At 48.3% G+C, this 16,053-nt stretch overlaps 1 protein-coding gene across 1 annotated transcript in view; it reads right to left on the bottom strand.

Annotated features, from left to right (window-relative positions):
- LOC141053964 (uncharacterized) overlaps positions 1-16,053 on the bottom strand; it is a 157,353-nt gene that overhangs the window by 50,393 nt on the left and 90,907 nt on the right. The window contains exon 2 of the mRNA XM_073551119.1: positions 1,614-1,733. Coding sequence (XP_073407220.1) covers positions 1,614-1,683 — 70 coding nt within the window. The 5' untranslated portion in view covers positions 1,684-1,733. The remainder of the gene's footprint in view (positions 1-1,613; positions 1,734-16,053) is intronic.

The following is a 16,053-nucleotide window of genomic DNA, read 5'->3' as shown; positions in this document are numbered from 1 at the left end:
TCGGAGTAAATCATCCACGGCTGTCAGATCCCTACTCTTGTGGCAAAACAACACTGGAAGCCGTATACGTTGCACGCCGTCACTGCTCTCTGCACATCACACGTCAGTGATCAACGCGGAAATAGAAGCCATTCTGTCAATGTTAGGCAACGATAGCAGCTGAGATATATTATGAGGTTCTGCAGCAGCTGAGGTATATATGATGATGTTCTGCAGCAGCTGAGATATATTATGAGGTTCTGCAGCAGCTGAGGTATGATGTTCTGCAGCAGCTGAGGTGTGTATGATGATGTTCTGCAGCAGCTGAGATATATTATGAGGTTCTGCAGCAGCTGAGGTGTGTATGATGATGTTCTGCAGCAGCTGAGGTGTGTATGATGATGTTCTGCAGCAGCTGAGGTGTGTATGATGATGTTCTGCAGCAGCTGAGATATATTATGAGGTTCCCCAGCAGCTGAGGTGTGTATGATGATGTTCTGCAGCAGCTGAGATATATTATGAGGTTCTGCAGCAGCTGAGGTGTGTATGATGATGTTCTGCAGCAGCTGAGGTGTGTATGATGATGTTCTACAGCTGCTGAGACACATTATGAGATTCTGCAGAAGTTGAGGTGTGTATTATCAGGTTCTGCAGCAGCTGAGGTATGTATGATGATGTGCTGCAGCAGCTGAAATATATTTTGATGTTCTGCAGCAGTTGAGGTGTGTATTATCAGGTTCTGCAGCAGCTGAAGAGTGTATTAGGTTCTGCAGCAGCTGAGATACATTCTAAGGTTCTGCAGCAGGAGAGGTGTGTATGATGATGTTCTGCAGCAGCTGAAGTGTGTCTTATGAGGTTCAGCAGCAGCTGAGATACATTATGAGGTTCTGCAGCAGCTGAGAAGTTTTATAAGGTTCTGCAGGAGTTGAAGTGCGTATTATTAAGTTCGGCAGCAGCTGAGGTGTGCATGATGATGTTCTGCAGCATCTGAGGTGTATTGTGAGGTTCTGCAGCAGCTGAGGTGTATAATGAGGTCCTGCAGCAGCTGAGGTGTATTAAGAGGTTCTGTAGCAGCTGAGGTGTGTATAATGACGTTCTGCAGCAGCTGAGGTGTATATTATCAGGTTCTGCAGGAGCTGAGGTGTATTATTATTATTATTTATTTATATAGCACCATTGTGTATTGTGAGGTTCTGCAGCAGCTGAGGTGTATTATGAGGTTCTGCAGAAGCTGAGGTGTGTATGATGAGGTTCTGCAGCAGCTGAGGTGTATTATGAGGTTCCGCAGTAGATGAAGTGTGTATGATGATGTTCTGCAGCAGCTGAGGTGTATTATGAGGTTCTGCAGCAGCTGAGGTGTATTGTGTGGTTCTGCAACAGATAAGGTGTGTATGATGAGGTTCTGCAGCAGCTTAGGTGTATTATGAGGTTCTGCAGCAGCTGAGGTGTGTATGATGAGGTTCTGCAGCAGCTGAGGCGTATTATGAGGTTCCGCAGTAGATGAGGTGTGTATGATGAGGTTCTGCAGCAGCTGAGGTGTATTATGAGGTTCTGCAGCAGGTAAGGTGTGTATTATGTCCGGTGAATGAGAAAATCATGACTCTTCTTTGTATTATTTAGTGGTAGTTCCTCACCGGGCCGGTTACTTGTAGAGACGTCCTCTGAGCATCGCTCACCACCCCGGACATCACTTTCTTCTTCCATTATGGTGGCAGCAATAAGGTTTCTCAGATCTTTACCCGGATTTCAGAGCTCTGAAAGAAATAATGGAAACGTCACAGATAGAAGGAAAAGTCAGGAGGAAAGTTGTAGCGGAGCGGAGGAGATGAGCACAGAGGAGCCGTCCGCTCTCCGGACAATATTTATATCCCGCCTGATCTCTGGTTCTGGAGCTTCTCTCCTGACATCTCTACGCTGCCCCGTTCCTCTGCTGTTCCTCCTGATAATGTATGACTATAGAGACAGCTGGGTGGTACCGGGGGTCACGGCACGGCCCCTCTGATAATGGGAATGGACAGCCCAGCTGTCAGTGGATTCAGAGCTGAGGACCCCGTGGATGTGGCGTTAGGTCGGGCATTTTGTCATTGTACGGTAAATATGATCTGGAATCATGATCGTCCACGACAATCCCATTACCGCGATGCCAAACATGAATCTTTTTTATTTATGTGATGAAGAAAATTCAGAATATTCCAGAAATGTCTCCAGGTTTGTGTAGGAACCTTCTGAGAACAGGAGAACCTTCTTTTCTGTTGCTGGGGCTGAGCGGGGGCTTGTTTTTTGGTTTCCCGGCAGTTACGCCAATTCAGCACATACAAAGCTTTGTTGCTCATTTCACACTTTAGGATCGTGAGATAAATAAACAAAACATAATTCAAATGGGGCAAAACTAAATATGAATTTTTATTTTTATTTACTTTTAACGAGGAAAAACTTCGGTGACCTCCACCTGCAATGCTCCTGAGGGACATAGTGAAGATGTCCGCCTACGGCTGAGGTTCACAGGAGGACGGGGTGATAGTGACAGGACTAGGACAGTGGCGGTGGTCTTCAGCAGAGCCCTGACTGTCACAGTAACCCACAGGTCCCCAGTGATCGCACTGCAGGGGGCTGATGGGGGCTCCTCCACGTGGGCACCACCATGCATTTCATTTACATGCTGCTGTCCTAGACTGAGACAGATGGCGGCTATATAATACAGCTGGTATCTGCCTCGTGTGGACGGAGCTCAGCTCCTGAGCCCCCTCCACCACCGACGACAAATTCCCAGGATGTTAATACTATGTCTTTTTGGTGGAAGGCGTTAATATAATTTTTTGCGCTTTCTTCTATTGTTGCCTACCTAGCAATCATTGTGGCAACCCCTATACGTTCCTTTCCTGGTTAAATGAATGATTGTTTGCTGCACTTATCCAGGGCTATCTAGGAGATTTAGGGTACAGCCGACGTGGAGCGCGGGCGCCAATCTCGTATATGTTTAGGGTGCCAACCTCCGCTGCTAGGCAGTTTTGATATTAGGACCCCTATTTGCAGGGTCCAGTAGGTGACACGGTTATTTGTATTTCTGTGTGGTAGTGGCGTCTTTTAGAGTTGAGCGACTTTGCCTTTTTTCGTGTCGAGTCGGGTTTCGCGAAACCCGACTTTCTCAAAAGTCGGGTCGAGTGAGATCGTCCGACTAACGGAAAAAGTCTGGTTTCGTTCAGACCGAAACACGAAACCCAATGTAAGTCAATGGGGAAGAAAAGTCGGGAGTGAGAAGAGGACAGGAAACACACTTACAGTGCCCATTTGAATGCCAAAACCATAAAATCTTATTCCTGAAGCTTGTCACCCTTTATTTACTTCATAATACAAGCTACGCATTGAAAAATGGGGGTTATTTGGCTAAAGTTGCGGGGGGGAGGGCTGGCTCCAGGTTTTCATGTGCCCTGGGCCAAAGAGCGCCCCTTTAACACATACCACAACTCATGATGCTCTGATACGGCAGAATAATAGTGGTATAGTACAATGAAAAATACTTCACTTTTTACATCTCATGACTGATATCCATTTAAAATTCTCCAATAGCTCCAAAAACGGACAGTATATTACTCCATACAGTATTATGGCCACCGCATAGTGCGCTATACAGAGTAATGAGGCCCATCTATTTCTCCCTACAGAATCATTGATCCCATATAATGTTTGAAACTGTATATGATGAGCTCCACATAATGCTACAGTATATGTTGGTCCCCATGGATGAAGCTCCACTGTCTTATGGGCCCAAATAATGCTCCATACATAATGGACCCTATTTCTAATGCTCTAGTGTATAATGGGCCCTGTACATGCTGCTCCAGTGTCTGATGTCCACCTTTGGAATGTTCCAGTGTATGGTGGGCCCCATCTATCATTCTCCAGAGTATAGTGCTCCCCAAAAATAGCAGTCCCAACATTGAAAACAATGAAATAATTCTCCTCGCTATGGAATCCCTGTACTAGTCAGAACTCCTTGTCGTCCCCATCTTCCATCCCACTGCACTTGGCTGTTTAGGCAGAGGGCGTACAGACGTGATGTCATTGCGCTCTCTGATCAGAATATCAGTGTCAGGAAACGCGGAAGACGTCATGGCGGTGGAGCAGGGAGAGGTAAGTATTTCAACCTTGCAAGTGCTGTGATCCTGAGCAAGCAGGGGGGGCCCACTCGTTGGCGACGGCACTGGCACAGGGCCCCTCATAGTACGGCGGTGTGTCTGACGGCAGGTGGACCGAACCTGTACTTTCATCTGCAGCTTCCTCTTTGTCACCGTGTAAGGTGGAACATTATATGAGAAGGGTAACCTGAGTTTCATCAGGGTCAGATTCAGGCTGTGTAGAGTGCGAGAGGAATGTAGTGGTCTGGGTCAATGTACCAGCAGAATCATTGAGCAGTGGCTGGGCATCAGTGCACTTGTGGCGCCCACAGGAGTATGGTCGCCACAGTGGCATTACCTTCCTCCTAGGGAGTGTGATGTCATGCTTGGGAGCAACGAACGAAGGATGTCTCTAGCAGGTTAACTGATTGGGCGGCATGATACTCACGACCCTCCAAACAGCATCCATGAAGGCAAAATTTTAGTTTGACGTGGGCAGTATGGTTGCAAAGCTGAACCTTAAAGGAATGTCCAGAAGGGCACCACCAGGAGTGGAGCCTGCGGCGTAATTGGACTCAACACGGGCAACCTCAACCATCCAGCAACCGAAAAGATGCACGCATTGCAAGCTTAATTCCGTTAACGAACGAGACTCCGTCCTGCCCACGCGGTCCGCGGCCAGCTTACTAGAGGGACACGCGATGCTCTGGCACGCGAGATTGGGCAATAACTGGTGTGTCAATGCCTTACATGTCCGTGGCTGCATGCGCGCTACACCGAAAGGGCCAGCGGGTGTCGCTTACAGGTGCAGATAAGCCGCTGAACACCGTTAGTGATGGGGATCTGGGATTACAATTATTACCCGCGAACGATGATTTCCCAGTAAGTGCAGGTCAACCGCTGTTCCGGAATTAGGCCTAACCGTCATTCCTGAAAAAGGGAAAAACGTATGTGTGCAAACCACAGGTGCTGTAGCTTGCATAACAGCTCGCCAGCCGTTCTCAGGCACAGTATGGATTACACGTGATTGCAGAAAGGTGAGAAAGGGTACCGTATCACCGGATAACATGTATGGATAGCATAGTTTACACATTAAAAATATATGTCTATACATCAGGAGGCAGGCTCAGACGGTGTCAGGCCCAGTATGGATTTGACAGCCCAGACTACACAGCGGAGGAGCAGGGAGAGGTAAAGATTGCAAATGCTGGGGCCCTGGCCAAGCACGGCTGGCCCACGTCGGTACTGGCACTGGGCCCCTCATAGTACGGCGGTGTTTCTGATGGTGGGTGTGCACCACCACCGTCAGAGACACTTGATTGCACTATGAGGGACCCTGTGCCAGTGCCCGCGCCCAAGAGTCGACCTACCCACCTGTCAAGGGCAACGGCACTCGCACGGTTGCGTGCGCTAGCTGGTGAACCCGACCATGGGGGGGGGGGCAGTCCAGTTAGGGAGGTTTATACAATGGCATATGTTGATGTTGGACATTCAGCTGATGCAAAAGGCGAAATTGGTCAAGTCCCAGGAAGCGGAGGACCAAAGCAAGCCATGTTTCTGTCAACCCATGTGTCATCAGGGGAAGGTGGGACAAAATCCTTGGAAACCCATGCATGGTTCATTTTAATGAAGGTTAGATCATCCACATTTTGGGTCGACAGACGGGTCCTTTTTTCTGTCAGTATTGAACCAGCAGCACTGAAGACTCTTTCCGATAGCACACTTGCAGCTGGGCACGCGAGCTCCTGTAAGGCATATTGGGCCAATTCAGGCCAGGTGTCCAGTTTTGCGGCCCAATAGTCAAAGGGGAATGACCTGTGTGGGAGAACATCGATATGGGAGGAAAAGTAGTTTGTAACCATAGTTGACAACTGCTGTCTCCTGTCACTTTCCATCGATGCAGTATTACCAGTTGTGTGAGCGGTACTTGAAAAATCAGTCCACAACATTGTCATGAAACCCCTGTCTCCAACGCCACTTCTGCTGTGTGCACCACGAACAACTCTGCCAAGCTGCCCCCGGCCCGCACGGCTCGTGTGAGTACCATCACCGCTGCTGTGTGCTGGGAATGCCTCAAGCAACCGATTTACCAGAGATGCTTGTTTATTAGCCAATATTAGGTCAAGGTTCTCCTGTGGCATGATGTTTTGTAATTTGCCTTTATAGCGTGGATCCAGGATGCTGGCCAACCAGTAGTCGTCATCGTTCATCATTTTGGCAATGCGGGGGTCCCTTTTTAGGATCTGCAAGGCATAATCTGACATGTGGGCCAATGTTCCCGGTGTCAATGATGCACTGCGAGTGCTGGTTGGAGGAGCACTTTCTGGCAAATCCACATCCCTCCAGTCACGCACAAACCCTGTACCAGACCTTGCCATGCCAACATTTTCACTTGCCCCACGAGATGCATCCTCCTCCCCTAAGTAATCATCCCCATCAACATCCTCCTCCTCCTCTTCTTCCTCCACCTCGTCCAGGAGAGGTCCCTGAGCAGACAATGGCTGAATGTCATCAAGGATTCCCTCCTCGTCAACATTGGCTGCAGACGCCTGCTCCTTAAGGTGCGTCAAAGTTTGCATGAGCAGACGCATAAGTGGGATGCTCATGCTTATGATGGCGTCGTCTGCGCTTACCAGCCGTGTGCATTCCTCAAAACACTGAAGGACTTTAAAGAGGTCTTTCAGCTTCGACCACTGCACACCTGTCAACTCCATATCTGCTCTCAAAGTGCCTGGCCGTGTATCCTCCCACAAATGCATTATGGCCTGCCTTTGTTCGCACAGCCGCTCAACCATGTGCAGGGTGGAGTTCCACCTTGTTGCAATGTCGATAATGAGGTGGTGGTTGGGAAGGTGGAGCAATCGCTGCAGCTTCTGCATACGAGTGGAGTGTACAGGCGACCGGCGGATGTGCGCGCACAGTCTTCGCACCTTCTGGAGCAGGGCTGTTTACTCCGGATAATTTTTGAGGAAGCACTGCACCACCAGGTTCAAGGTGTGAGCCAAGCAAGGTATGTGGCTGAGTTTTGAAAGGGCTATGGCTGCCACAAAATTACGGCCGTTATCACTAACTACCTTGCCTGCCTCAAGATGTACACTGCCCAGCCATGACTCAGTTTGTCGCTGAAAGTACTCGGCCAGCACCTCGGCGGTGTGTCTGTCGCCCAAACACATCATCTGCAACACAGCCTGCTGACCCTTTCCACTAGCTGCTCGATAGGGGGACACCTCGTGTGCAACAGTGGCAGCTGCAGATGGAGTGCTCGTACGACTGCGCTCTGTGGACGAGCTTTCGCTTCTGGAGGAGGAGGAGGGTCGAACGCCTACAGCCAACTGTTTCCTGTACCGTGGGCTAGGCAGCACTGTCCCACCACCGCTGTCCTCTGTGGACCCTGCATCCACCACATTAACCCAGTGCGCAGTGATGGACATGTAACGGCCCTGGCCATGCCGACTGGACCATGCATCAGTTGTGAGGTGCACCTTTCCACTCACTGACTGCTTGAGTGCATGGACAATGTGGTCTTTCACATGATGGTGGAGGGCTGGGATGGCTTTGCGAGAGAAGAAGTGGCGACTGGGTAGGTCATAGCGTGGTACTGCATAGGCCATGAGTTCGCGGAAAGCTGCGCTTTCCACCAACCGATAGGGCATCATCTCAAACGAGATTAGTTTGGCAATGTGGGCGTTCAAACACAGTGTACGCGGATGAGAGACTGAGTACTTTCTTGACCTACTCATAGTGTCTGGGAGGGTGAGCTGGACTTGAGAGCTGCATATGGTGGAAGTAGCGGTGGACAGGGCGGACTGAGAGAGGGTGGATGATGGTGATGGAGTTGGTGTTCTTTCTGATGGCCTAGATTCAGTATTTCGTTGATATAACAGTGGGATTCCCTGACTGCTGTGGCCTTGCAACGACACCTCAACATTTGCTGCTGTGCTGACCGGTGGGCTTACAGTGGGGGAAACAATGGAGCATTGTTGACTACCTTCTTTGTGATCAGTTGCACATGTGGTACTTGAGGTTTGGTGTTGTGTCCACGCTTGCAAGTGCATGCTGGTTAAATGTCTAAGCATGCAACTGGTATTCAAATTTTTCAGATTTTTCCCTCGGCTAAAGGTCTTTGCGCACTTCTTACAGATAACCTTGGCCTGATCATGAGGATTTTGTTCAAAAAAGTGCCACACTGCACTCTTCCTACTTTGGCAGACATTTTGCGGCCTAGCACGCTGTGATATTTTGACCCTCTGGACAAGCTGTCCAGCAACTCTTTTGATTTTTGGAACCTGTCTTTGGAGTGCTCCGTGCCTGCCAGATAACAGCTGTTGCGATGTCGATGTCTGCTGTGGATGCTCCTCATCTGAGCTATTGGAAGCAGCACCCTCTTCCCCCAATGGATGCCAATCTGGGTCAACAACTGGGTCCTCCATCACCTCCTCTTCAATGTCATGTGCACCTTCCTCTGTGTCACAGTGTATGGTGGTATAGTGTGCGGGAAGGGGCACCTGAGTCTCATCAGGGTTAGAATCTGGCTCTTTACACTGTGAGGACAATGTAGTGCTCTGAGTGAATGTACCAGCAGAATCATCTATCAGTGGCTGTGCATCAGTGCACTCCATGTCAGATTCATCTTGGCCTGGGTAATTCACCATTTCACTTGATAATCCAGGCATGGTATGTGAAAAAAGCTCCATGGAGTAATCAGTAGTACGGCCTGCTTCATCCTTCAATCTTGGTTGGTGTGAAGGACACAAGGAAAGGTGTGGTTCATGAACATGAGCCTCCAATGACGACTCAGTGCTTTTACTTTTTACAACTTCAGAAGAGGAGGCGATAGAGCTGGAGGCTGAGTCAGCAATGTAAGCCAAAACTTTTTCCTGCAGCTCTGGCTTTAAAAGCGGTTTGCCAACTCCTAGAAAAGTAAGCCTTCGAGGCCTTGTGGAGCCAGACGATGACGCAGGCTCAACACCTCCTGCATTTGGTCCTATTTTGCTTTTGCCACTACCATCAGATCCACCACCAACACCATTATTACCAGCTGCCAACCCCCGCCCAATTCCACAGCCTCTTCCACCAGCCTTCCTCATTTTTGGTAGAAATGTAGACAAAATCCAACAAACTATATAGTAATGTAAAACAAGGTACAAGGTGTCTATAGGACAGGGGAGATTTTGAAGTTCTGCACACACTTGTGGACACTGGACACTTATGGATTGTGTGAGGCTCACTGAATATCGCAGCGCTATGTCACAGGCTCGATGGCACAGGTGTGAAAAAAGTGTCTATAGGACAGGGGAGATTTTGAAGTTCTGCACACACTTGTGGACACTGGACACTTATGGATTGTGTGAGGCCCACTGAATATCAGAGCGCTATGTCACAGGCTCGATGGCACAGGTGTGAAAAAAGTGTCTATAGGACAGGGGATATTTTGAAGTTCTGCACACACTTGTGGACACTGGACACTTATGGATTGTGTGAGGCCCACTGAATATCAGAGCGCTATGTCACAGGCAGAAATTGGCTAGTGTATCACAAACTACAAGGTGTATATAGAATTGGGCAGAATAGGAATCTCCCTAGAGTGTAGGTCTGTAAGAACGGAACAAGTCCTCCACTTATCCTTCCACAGTGACACACACAGATGTTTTTTAAGTATACGGACTGACACACGCTGTCTCTCTATAGTTTTGAATGTGATCAAACAGCAAATATATTTAACTGTTTGAAAGCTAGACAAAACTAGAAGGTGCAGGTCTGTAAGAACGGAACATGTCCTCGACTTATTCTCACAGAATGACACACAGATAGCTTCACTGTGGCCGTGATAACAACCATTACACGGTACTGAGAGGAGCGTGCACATACACGGCTGTCCGGTGTACGTAAAATTGTCAAGCTCCGTGTTTTTTAAGTATACGGACTGACACACGCTGTCTCTCTATAGTTTTGAATGTGATCAAACAGCAAATATATTTAACTGTTTGAAAGCGAGACAAAACTAGAAGGTGCAGGTCTGTAAGAACGGAACATGTCCTTGACTTATTCTCAGAGTGACACACAGATAGCTTCACTGTGGCTGTGATAACAGCCGTTACACGGTACTGTGTGAGGAGTGTGCACCGCTGTATGGTGTGAAAAATGCACGCTCAGTACCTCAGCAGGACAAAACAATAAAATCTGGATTGCTTTGCAAAAAGCAGTTTGCTCAGCAGTGTGCACACAGCAATGCAGCTACCAGGTAGCCTTAAAAGGCAGCCTAATAACCAACAGAGCTGATGCACCAAGATATAGCCTCCCCTTGCACTGCACAGTGACTGGTGTGTTGTACAGGCAAAATCGCTAGCAGCAGAATCAGTTTTTGGTATCTTCTTCCCTGCCTAACGCTCTCCCTACAGAATCTTCCTCAGCAGCAGCTCTCCCTATTCTGAGATCAGCATGAGTAACATGGCGGTCGGCGCCCCCGCCCTTTTATACCCCCTGTGACGCCCCACAAAGCAAGCAAATCACTTGCATGCCCTTCTCCAAGATGGTGGTGACCCCTGCCTATGTCATCACGTTGCCCACAGTGTCTGTGGATCCTGATTGGCTGAAAAAGAGCGCAAAACAAGCTTTTGAAACGCGACTTTGGCGCCTAAGTCGCCGACCTCGTGGCCGACCTCATCCTAGGGTCGGGTTTCGATTCATGAAACCCGACTTTGCCAAAAGTCGGCGACTTTTGAAATTTGTCGACCCGTTTCGCTCAACTCAAGTGTCTTTTATCAAGACTTTAATAAAGGTTTAGATTTATATCCTATATTCTTAGTCATGTAAGGCTCCTCGATAATACTATTGATGTTTTTGACCTTACTGGTCATACATTTTTTTCAAAAAGGAGTTAATATCTCCATAATTTCCTTCCAAATTGTCTGATAATTTGTAATAAATGTGATTTTTTTCTTGAGATTTCATGTTTTTCAGACTGGGAGTCTGAAGGTTGTTTGGCAGTGAAAGAACAAGCACCGGACCGTAGGTACCTCTCTTGTGCTGGTTCCGGAACTGTCGGGGCTGTCACCATTGTTGTCCGGGGGATAGCTTTCCTACCCGGACCGACCTTTTCACTTGACAGCAGGGGGCGTGTCTAAAAAAGCCTGGGCGCAGGAGAGGTTTGGCGGGAAGACAGCGCGCGCAGCAGGGGATGTTTGGTTCTACGTCCTCTGAGCGACGTGACAGCGCAGGCCGGCGCTAAAGATCCCCTTCTGCTAAGGACAGTGACTGTGAGCAGCGACTTGCTGTATGCCCATTGGCTCCAGCAACCGAAGATGCCAAAACGGTCTGGGTCGGTTTTAGCTGCGCGCGTGCCGCCTAAGACAGACCGGGTGACTATTATAGAACTGTGTCCTTCCTCACCCACGGGTTATTGCCAAGCGAAGTTACGGTTCTAGCAGTGTCACAGACTACTCTTCACTCCGCACGACGAATCCAGATACAGGACCCCGCACAAGTCAGCGAATCAGGGGGATGATGAGAATGCACCCCATGACCCCTGCATTAGAAGCAGAGGTTGCTATGATGGCTTTAGATGGAGAGGACAAGGATTCTGTCATGCTACGACCCCTCGGGAATGGGACACTTTTAGTAAGGTGTTACAAATACTGGAGGAAACCTGTCAGGAACAAAGCACTGCACTTGCTCACTGAGCCAGTGCGTGTGTCCTGAGTAGAACAAACTATGCTCAAAGATACCTGTGGAGTGGGGTTGCAGCAGTGGAGATGCGTGATTCAGACAAACAGAACCTGAAGCACGTGACTGCCAAGGAGTGGAGCCGGCGACAGGTCTCACAGAGGGAGCAGAAGCAGAGAGAGATGCCGGCTCGAAATAAAGATCCTACCAGCAGGTATAGCTCAAAGAGAAGCACCGATGAGCGCTAGACAGGAGGGATGTCAGGGACAGGCTAAGGGTCAAACCGTATGGACAGCAGAAGTACCAGGGGTGTAGACAGGAGAATAACCAGAGACGTAGCCAAAGTCAGAAACCAGGAGAACAGACACACAGTACCGAATCAGCAGGCAAGAACACAACAGGCAACAGACCGGGTCAAAAACAGGTAATCAGGCAGAAAAGCAGGCACACAGCACTAACACAAACGCACAGGGGTCACTTAACTAAGCCGAGGGCTAAGGTATAACTGACAAGGATGGAGATCCACAGTGGCTATAAAAACCCTCCCCATGCCCAAAATGAGGCCACAGAGTTAACCCCTGAAGCTCCAGGTCAAACTTCACCACAGGATCATGACAGTACCCCCCTCTCAAGAGGTGACCACTGGACCTCCAGGCTTCCCCGGATATGTGGCAAGAAAAGCTAGAACTAGATGGTCAGCGTGCACCAAGCGAGCAGGAACCCACGAGCGATCCTTCGGCTCATACCCCTTCCAGTGCACCAGGTACTGCAAACATCGTCGCATGTTGTGAGTTCGTTTTCCCCTTCACCATTGAGGTCTGATGAAATCCCTCTCCTGGTGAAGGAAGGTAGTGAGGCTGATTACAAAACACCTGAGCAGAATCATGATGACTGGCTGCCTGGGATCGCTGACTGGATATAAGTCAGCCGCCGCCCGTCTGCCTCGCGGGTTATTCCTCTCTGGGATTCTTGGAGACCAGTCTGATTCCTGCTCCTCTGAAAGCTAAGTTTTTCTGCTCTACTTTTTGCATTTGTGTTTTGTTTGGTTTTGCCCTGTTTGGTCTGGATTTCTGCCTCTCCCTGCTGGGTGAGCTGAATTCCTTTTTGCTCTGTCTTCAGATATTTCCAGAGCACTGATATAGTCTTTGAAGCCTAGCGTCTTCAGGGTTTTTGTCCCTATCAGTCTGTTGGCTCTGTTTTTGAAAGGGTTTTGGCGGATTGCAGACAGCAGCTGTCCTGTCCTATCCTATTTAGTTAGCTTGGGCCCCAACATTTGCTCAGCCTATCTTTCTGTCTGTGTATGTGTTTTTCCATCTCGCTTCACCGTCATATGTTGGGGGCTGCCTTCTGCTTTGGGGGTCTGCTCTGGGGCAGTTTAGATTTCCCTTTTCTGTCTTTAGGCTATGTAGTCCTCCGGCTGTGATCGAGGGGTCTAGGGCACCGTAGGAACCCCCCACGGCTACTGCTAGTTGTTGTTAGATTCAGGGGTCTGCAATCCGATAGCTGCCAACTTCTCTGGGTTTCTGGACTTAGCTAGTAATTCTGTTTTTGCCTCCTACGGTTACTCAGTCATAACAGAATAACCCGCCATACCGCTGATCCTAGCGTACTCAATAGCAGGAAAGAATTGTAAAAAAAAAAAAAAGGTGTGTATATTTTTTCCTCTATATCTCTGAGGCTGTAGGTGGATTTTTTTTTTCTCTCAATGGAGATAAAGCAATTGTCTGATCGTGTGGAGCAGCTTGCTGCGGAAGTGCGGGGAATTTCCCCCTACCTTGCTCATTCACATGCTGCTGAACCAAAGATCCCTACTCCGGATGTGTTTTTTGGGGATCGGTCTAAATTTCTGAATTTCAAAAATAATTGAAAATTATTTTTTGCCTTGAAGCCTAAATCGTCAGGGAGCTCCGCGCAGCAGGTTAAAATTGTCATCTCGTGTTGCGTGGCGATCCCCAGGATTGGACGTTTTCTTTGAAACCAAATGATCCTATTCTGACTAGTGTGAACGCATTTTTTCAAGCCTTGGGGTTGTTGTATGACGAACCTAATGCTATTGATCAGGCTGAAAAGACCCTGTTGGCACTGAGCCAGGGTCAAGATTCCGCAGAATTATATTGTCAAAAATTCCGAAAGTGGGCGGTCCTTACTACCTGGAATGATAATGCCTTGGCAGCTCTCTTTCGGAAAGGGTTGTCAGAAGCCGTAAAAGATACTATGGTGGGATTTCCTGTTCCCTCTGGTCTTGACGATTCTATGTCATTAGCCATTCAGGTTGATCGGCGTTTACGTGAACGCAGGATTGCACGGGAGGTGTGGCCACCTGTTGAAGAAGTGTCGGAACCTATGCAATGTGATAGAGTTTTGTCCAGGGAGCAACGTCAGGAGTTCAGAAGGCGTAATAAACTGTGTTTTTTCTGTGGAGATGCCTCGCATATTATTTCTGTCTGTCCTAAACGTGAGAGACGTTTTGTACACGTTTTCTGTGGGTGGTGTTCAACCTAAGTTTCTTCTGGCAATTACTCTGATCTGCTCCCTGTCCACATTTTCCGCCAAGGCTTTTGTGGATTCGGGAGCAGCTCTGAATTTGATGGACTTGGATTTCGCTAAACGTTGTGGATTTCCTATGACACCTCTGCGGACGCCTATCCCTTTGAGCGGGATTGATGCCACTCCTTTGGCGAAAGATAGACCTCAGTTTTGGACCCAGGTGGTAATGCGGGTCGCCCCAGACCATCAAGAAAACGGCAGGTTTTTGGTGTTACATAATTTGCATGATACTATTGTTCTGGGGTTTCCCTGGTTGCAAACTCATAACCCAGTTTTGGATTGGAAATCTGTGTCTGTGGTGAGCTGGGGTTGTCGGTGTGCCCTTAGTGAGGCTCCGGTTTTTTCCACCTCTCCTCAGTCGCATGATGTTCCTGACTATTTGGCGGACTTTTATGATGTATTTAGTGAGAATGAGTCTGCGTCTTTGCCTCCTCATAGGAGTTATGACTGTGCTATTGAACTGAGTCCGGGGTGTAAATTTCCTAAGGGTCGGCTCTTCAATTTATCTGTACCCGAGAACGAGGCTATGCGATCCTATATTAAGGAGGCGTTGGAGAAGGGTCATATTAGACCATCCTCTTCGCCCTTAGGTGCCGGTTTTTTTTCGTGGGCAAAAAGGATGGTTCATTAAGGCCTTGTATTGATTATCGTGCCCTCAACAAAATTACTATTAAATATCAGTATCCGTTACCCCTGATTTCGGATCTATTCTCCAGAGTTAAAGGTGCTTGCTGGTTTACCAAGCTTGACCTCAGGGGGCGTATAATCTTATCCGCATTAAGCATGGGGATGAATGGAAGACGGCGTTTAATACTCCGGAGGGACATTTTGAGTACCTGGTGATGCCTTTTGGGCTCACTAATGCCCCTTCTGTCTTCCAGTGCTTCATGAACGACATTTTCCGTGACTTTGTGGATACATTTTTGATTATCTATCTGGATGATATTTTGATCTTCTCCAAGGATTGGGATTCTCATGTGGAACATGTTCGGACTGTGTTCCGGATCTTGAGGGAGAATTCTCTGTATGTCAAGGGATCGAAATGCCTTTTTGGGGTACAGAGGATTTCTTTTTTGGGATTTATTTTGTCTTCGTCAACTATTGAAATGGACCCGGCCAAGGTACAGGCCATTCATGATTGGGTTCAGCCCACTTCTTTGATGGCCCTCCAGAAGGTTTTGGGTTTTGCTAATTTTTTCGGAAATTTATAGCAAAATTTTCTAGTATTGCCAAGCCATTGACTGATCTGACTAAAAAGGGTGCTGATGTGTTGAATTGGTCTCCGGAGGCTGTTTCTTCCTTCCAGGAGCTGAAGCGAAGATTCACTTCTGCCCCGGTTTTGCGGCAACCTGATGTCTCACTCCCGTTCCAGGTAGAGGTGGACGCTTCTGAGATTGGTGCTGGAGCGGTTTTGTCCCAAAAGGATCCTGTAACATCTAAGATGAATCCCTGTGCTTTCTTTTCCCGAAAGTTCTCTCCATCTGAACGTAACTATGATGTGGGGAATCGGGAACTGTTAGCCATGAAATGGGCATTTGAGGAGTGGAGACATTGGTTGGAGGGAGCTAAACACCAAGTTGTGGTCCTCACTGACCACAAGAATTTGATTTACCTGGAATCAGCCAAACGCTTGAATCCTAGACAGGCTAGGTGGGCCTTGTTTTTTACACGTTTTGATTTTGTGGTCTCTTTTCTTCCTGGCACTAAGAATGTCAAGGCAGACGCCCTCTCTAGGAGCTTCCTTGCTGAT

This window comes from Dendrobates tinctorius, unplaced genomic scaffold, assembly GCF_039654945.1.
Source record: "Dendrobates tinctorius isolate UK_male_01 unplaced genomic scaffold, ASM3965494v1 ptg000173l, whole genome shotgun sequence".
Classification (NCBI taxonomy): Eukaryota; Metazoa; Chordata; class Amphibia; order Anura; family Dendrobatidae; genus Dendrobates; species Dendrobates tinctorius.
The sequence above is the reverse complement of the archived record's forward strand: the minus strand, read 5'-3'. Positions and strand labels throughout refer to the sequence as shown.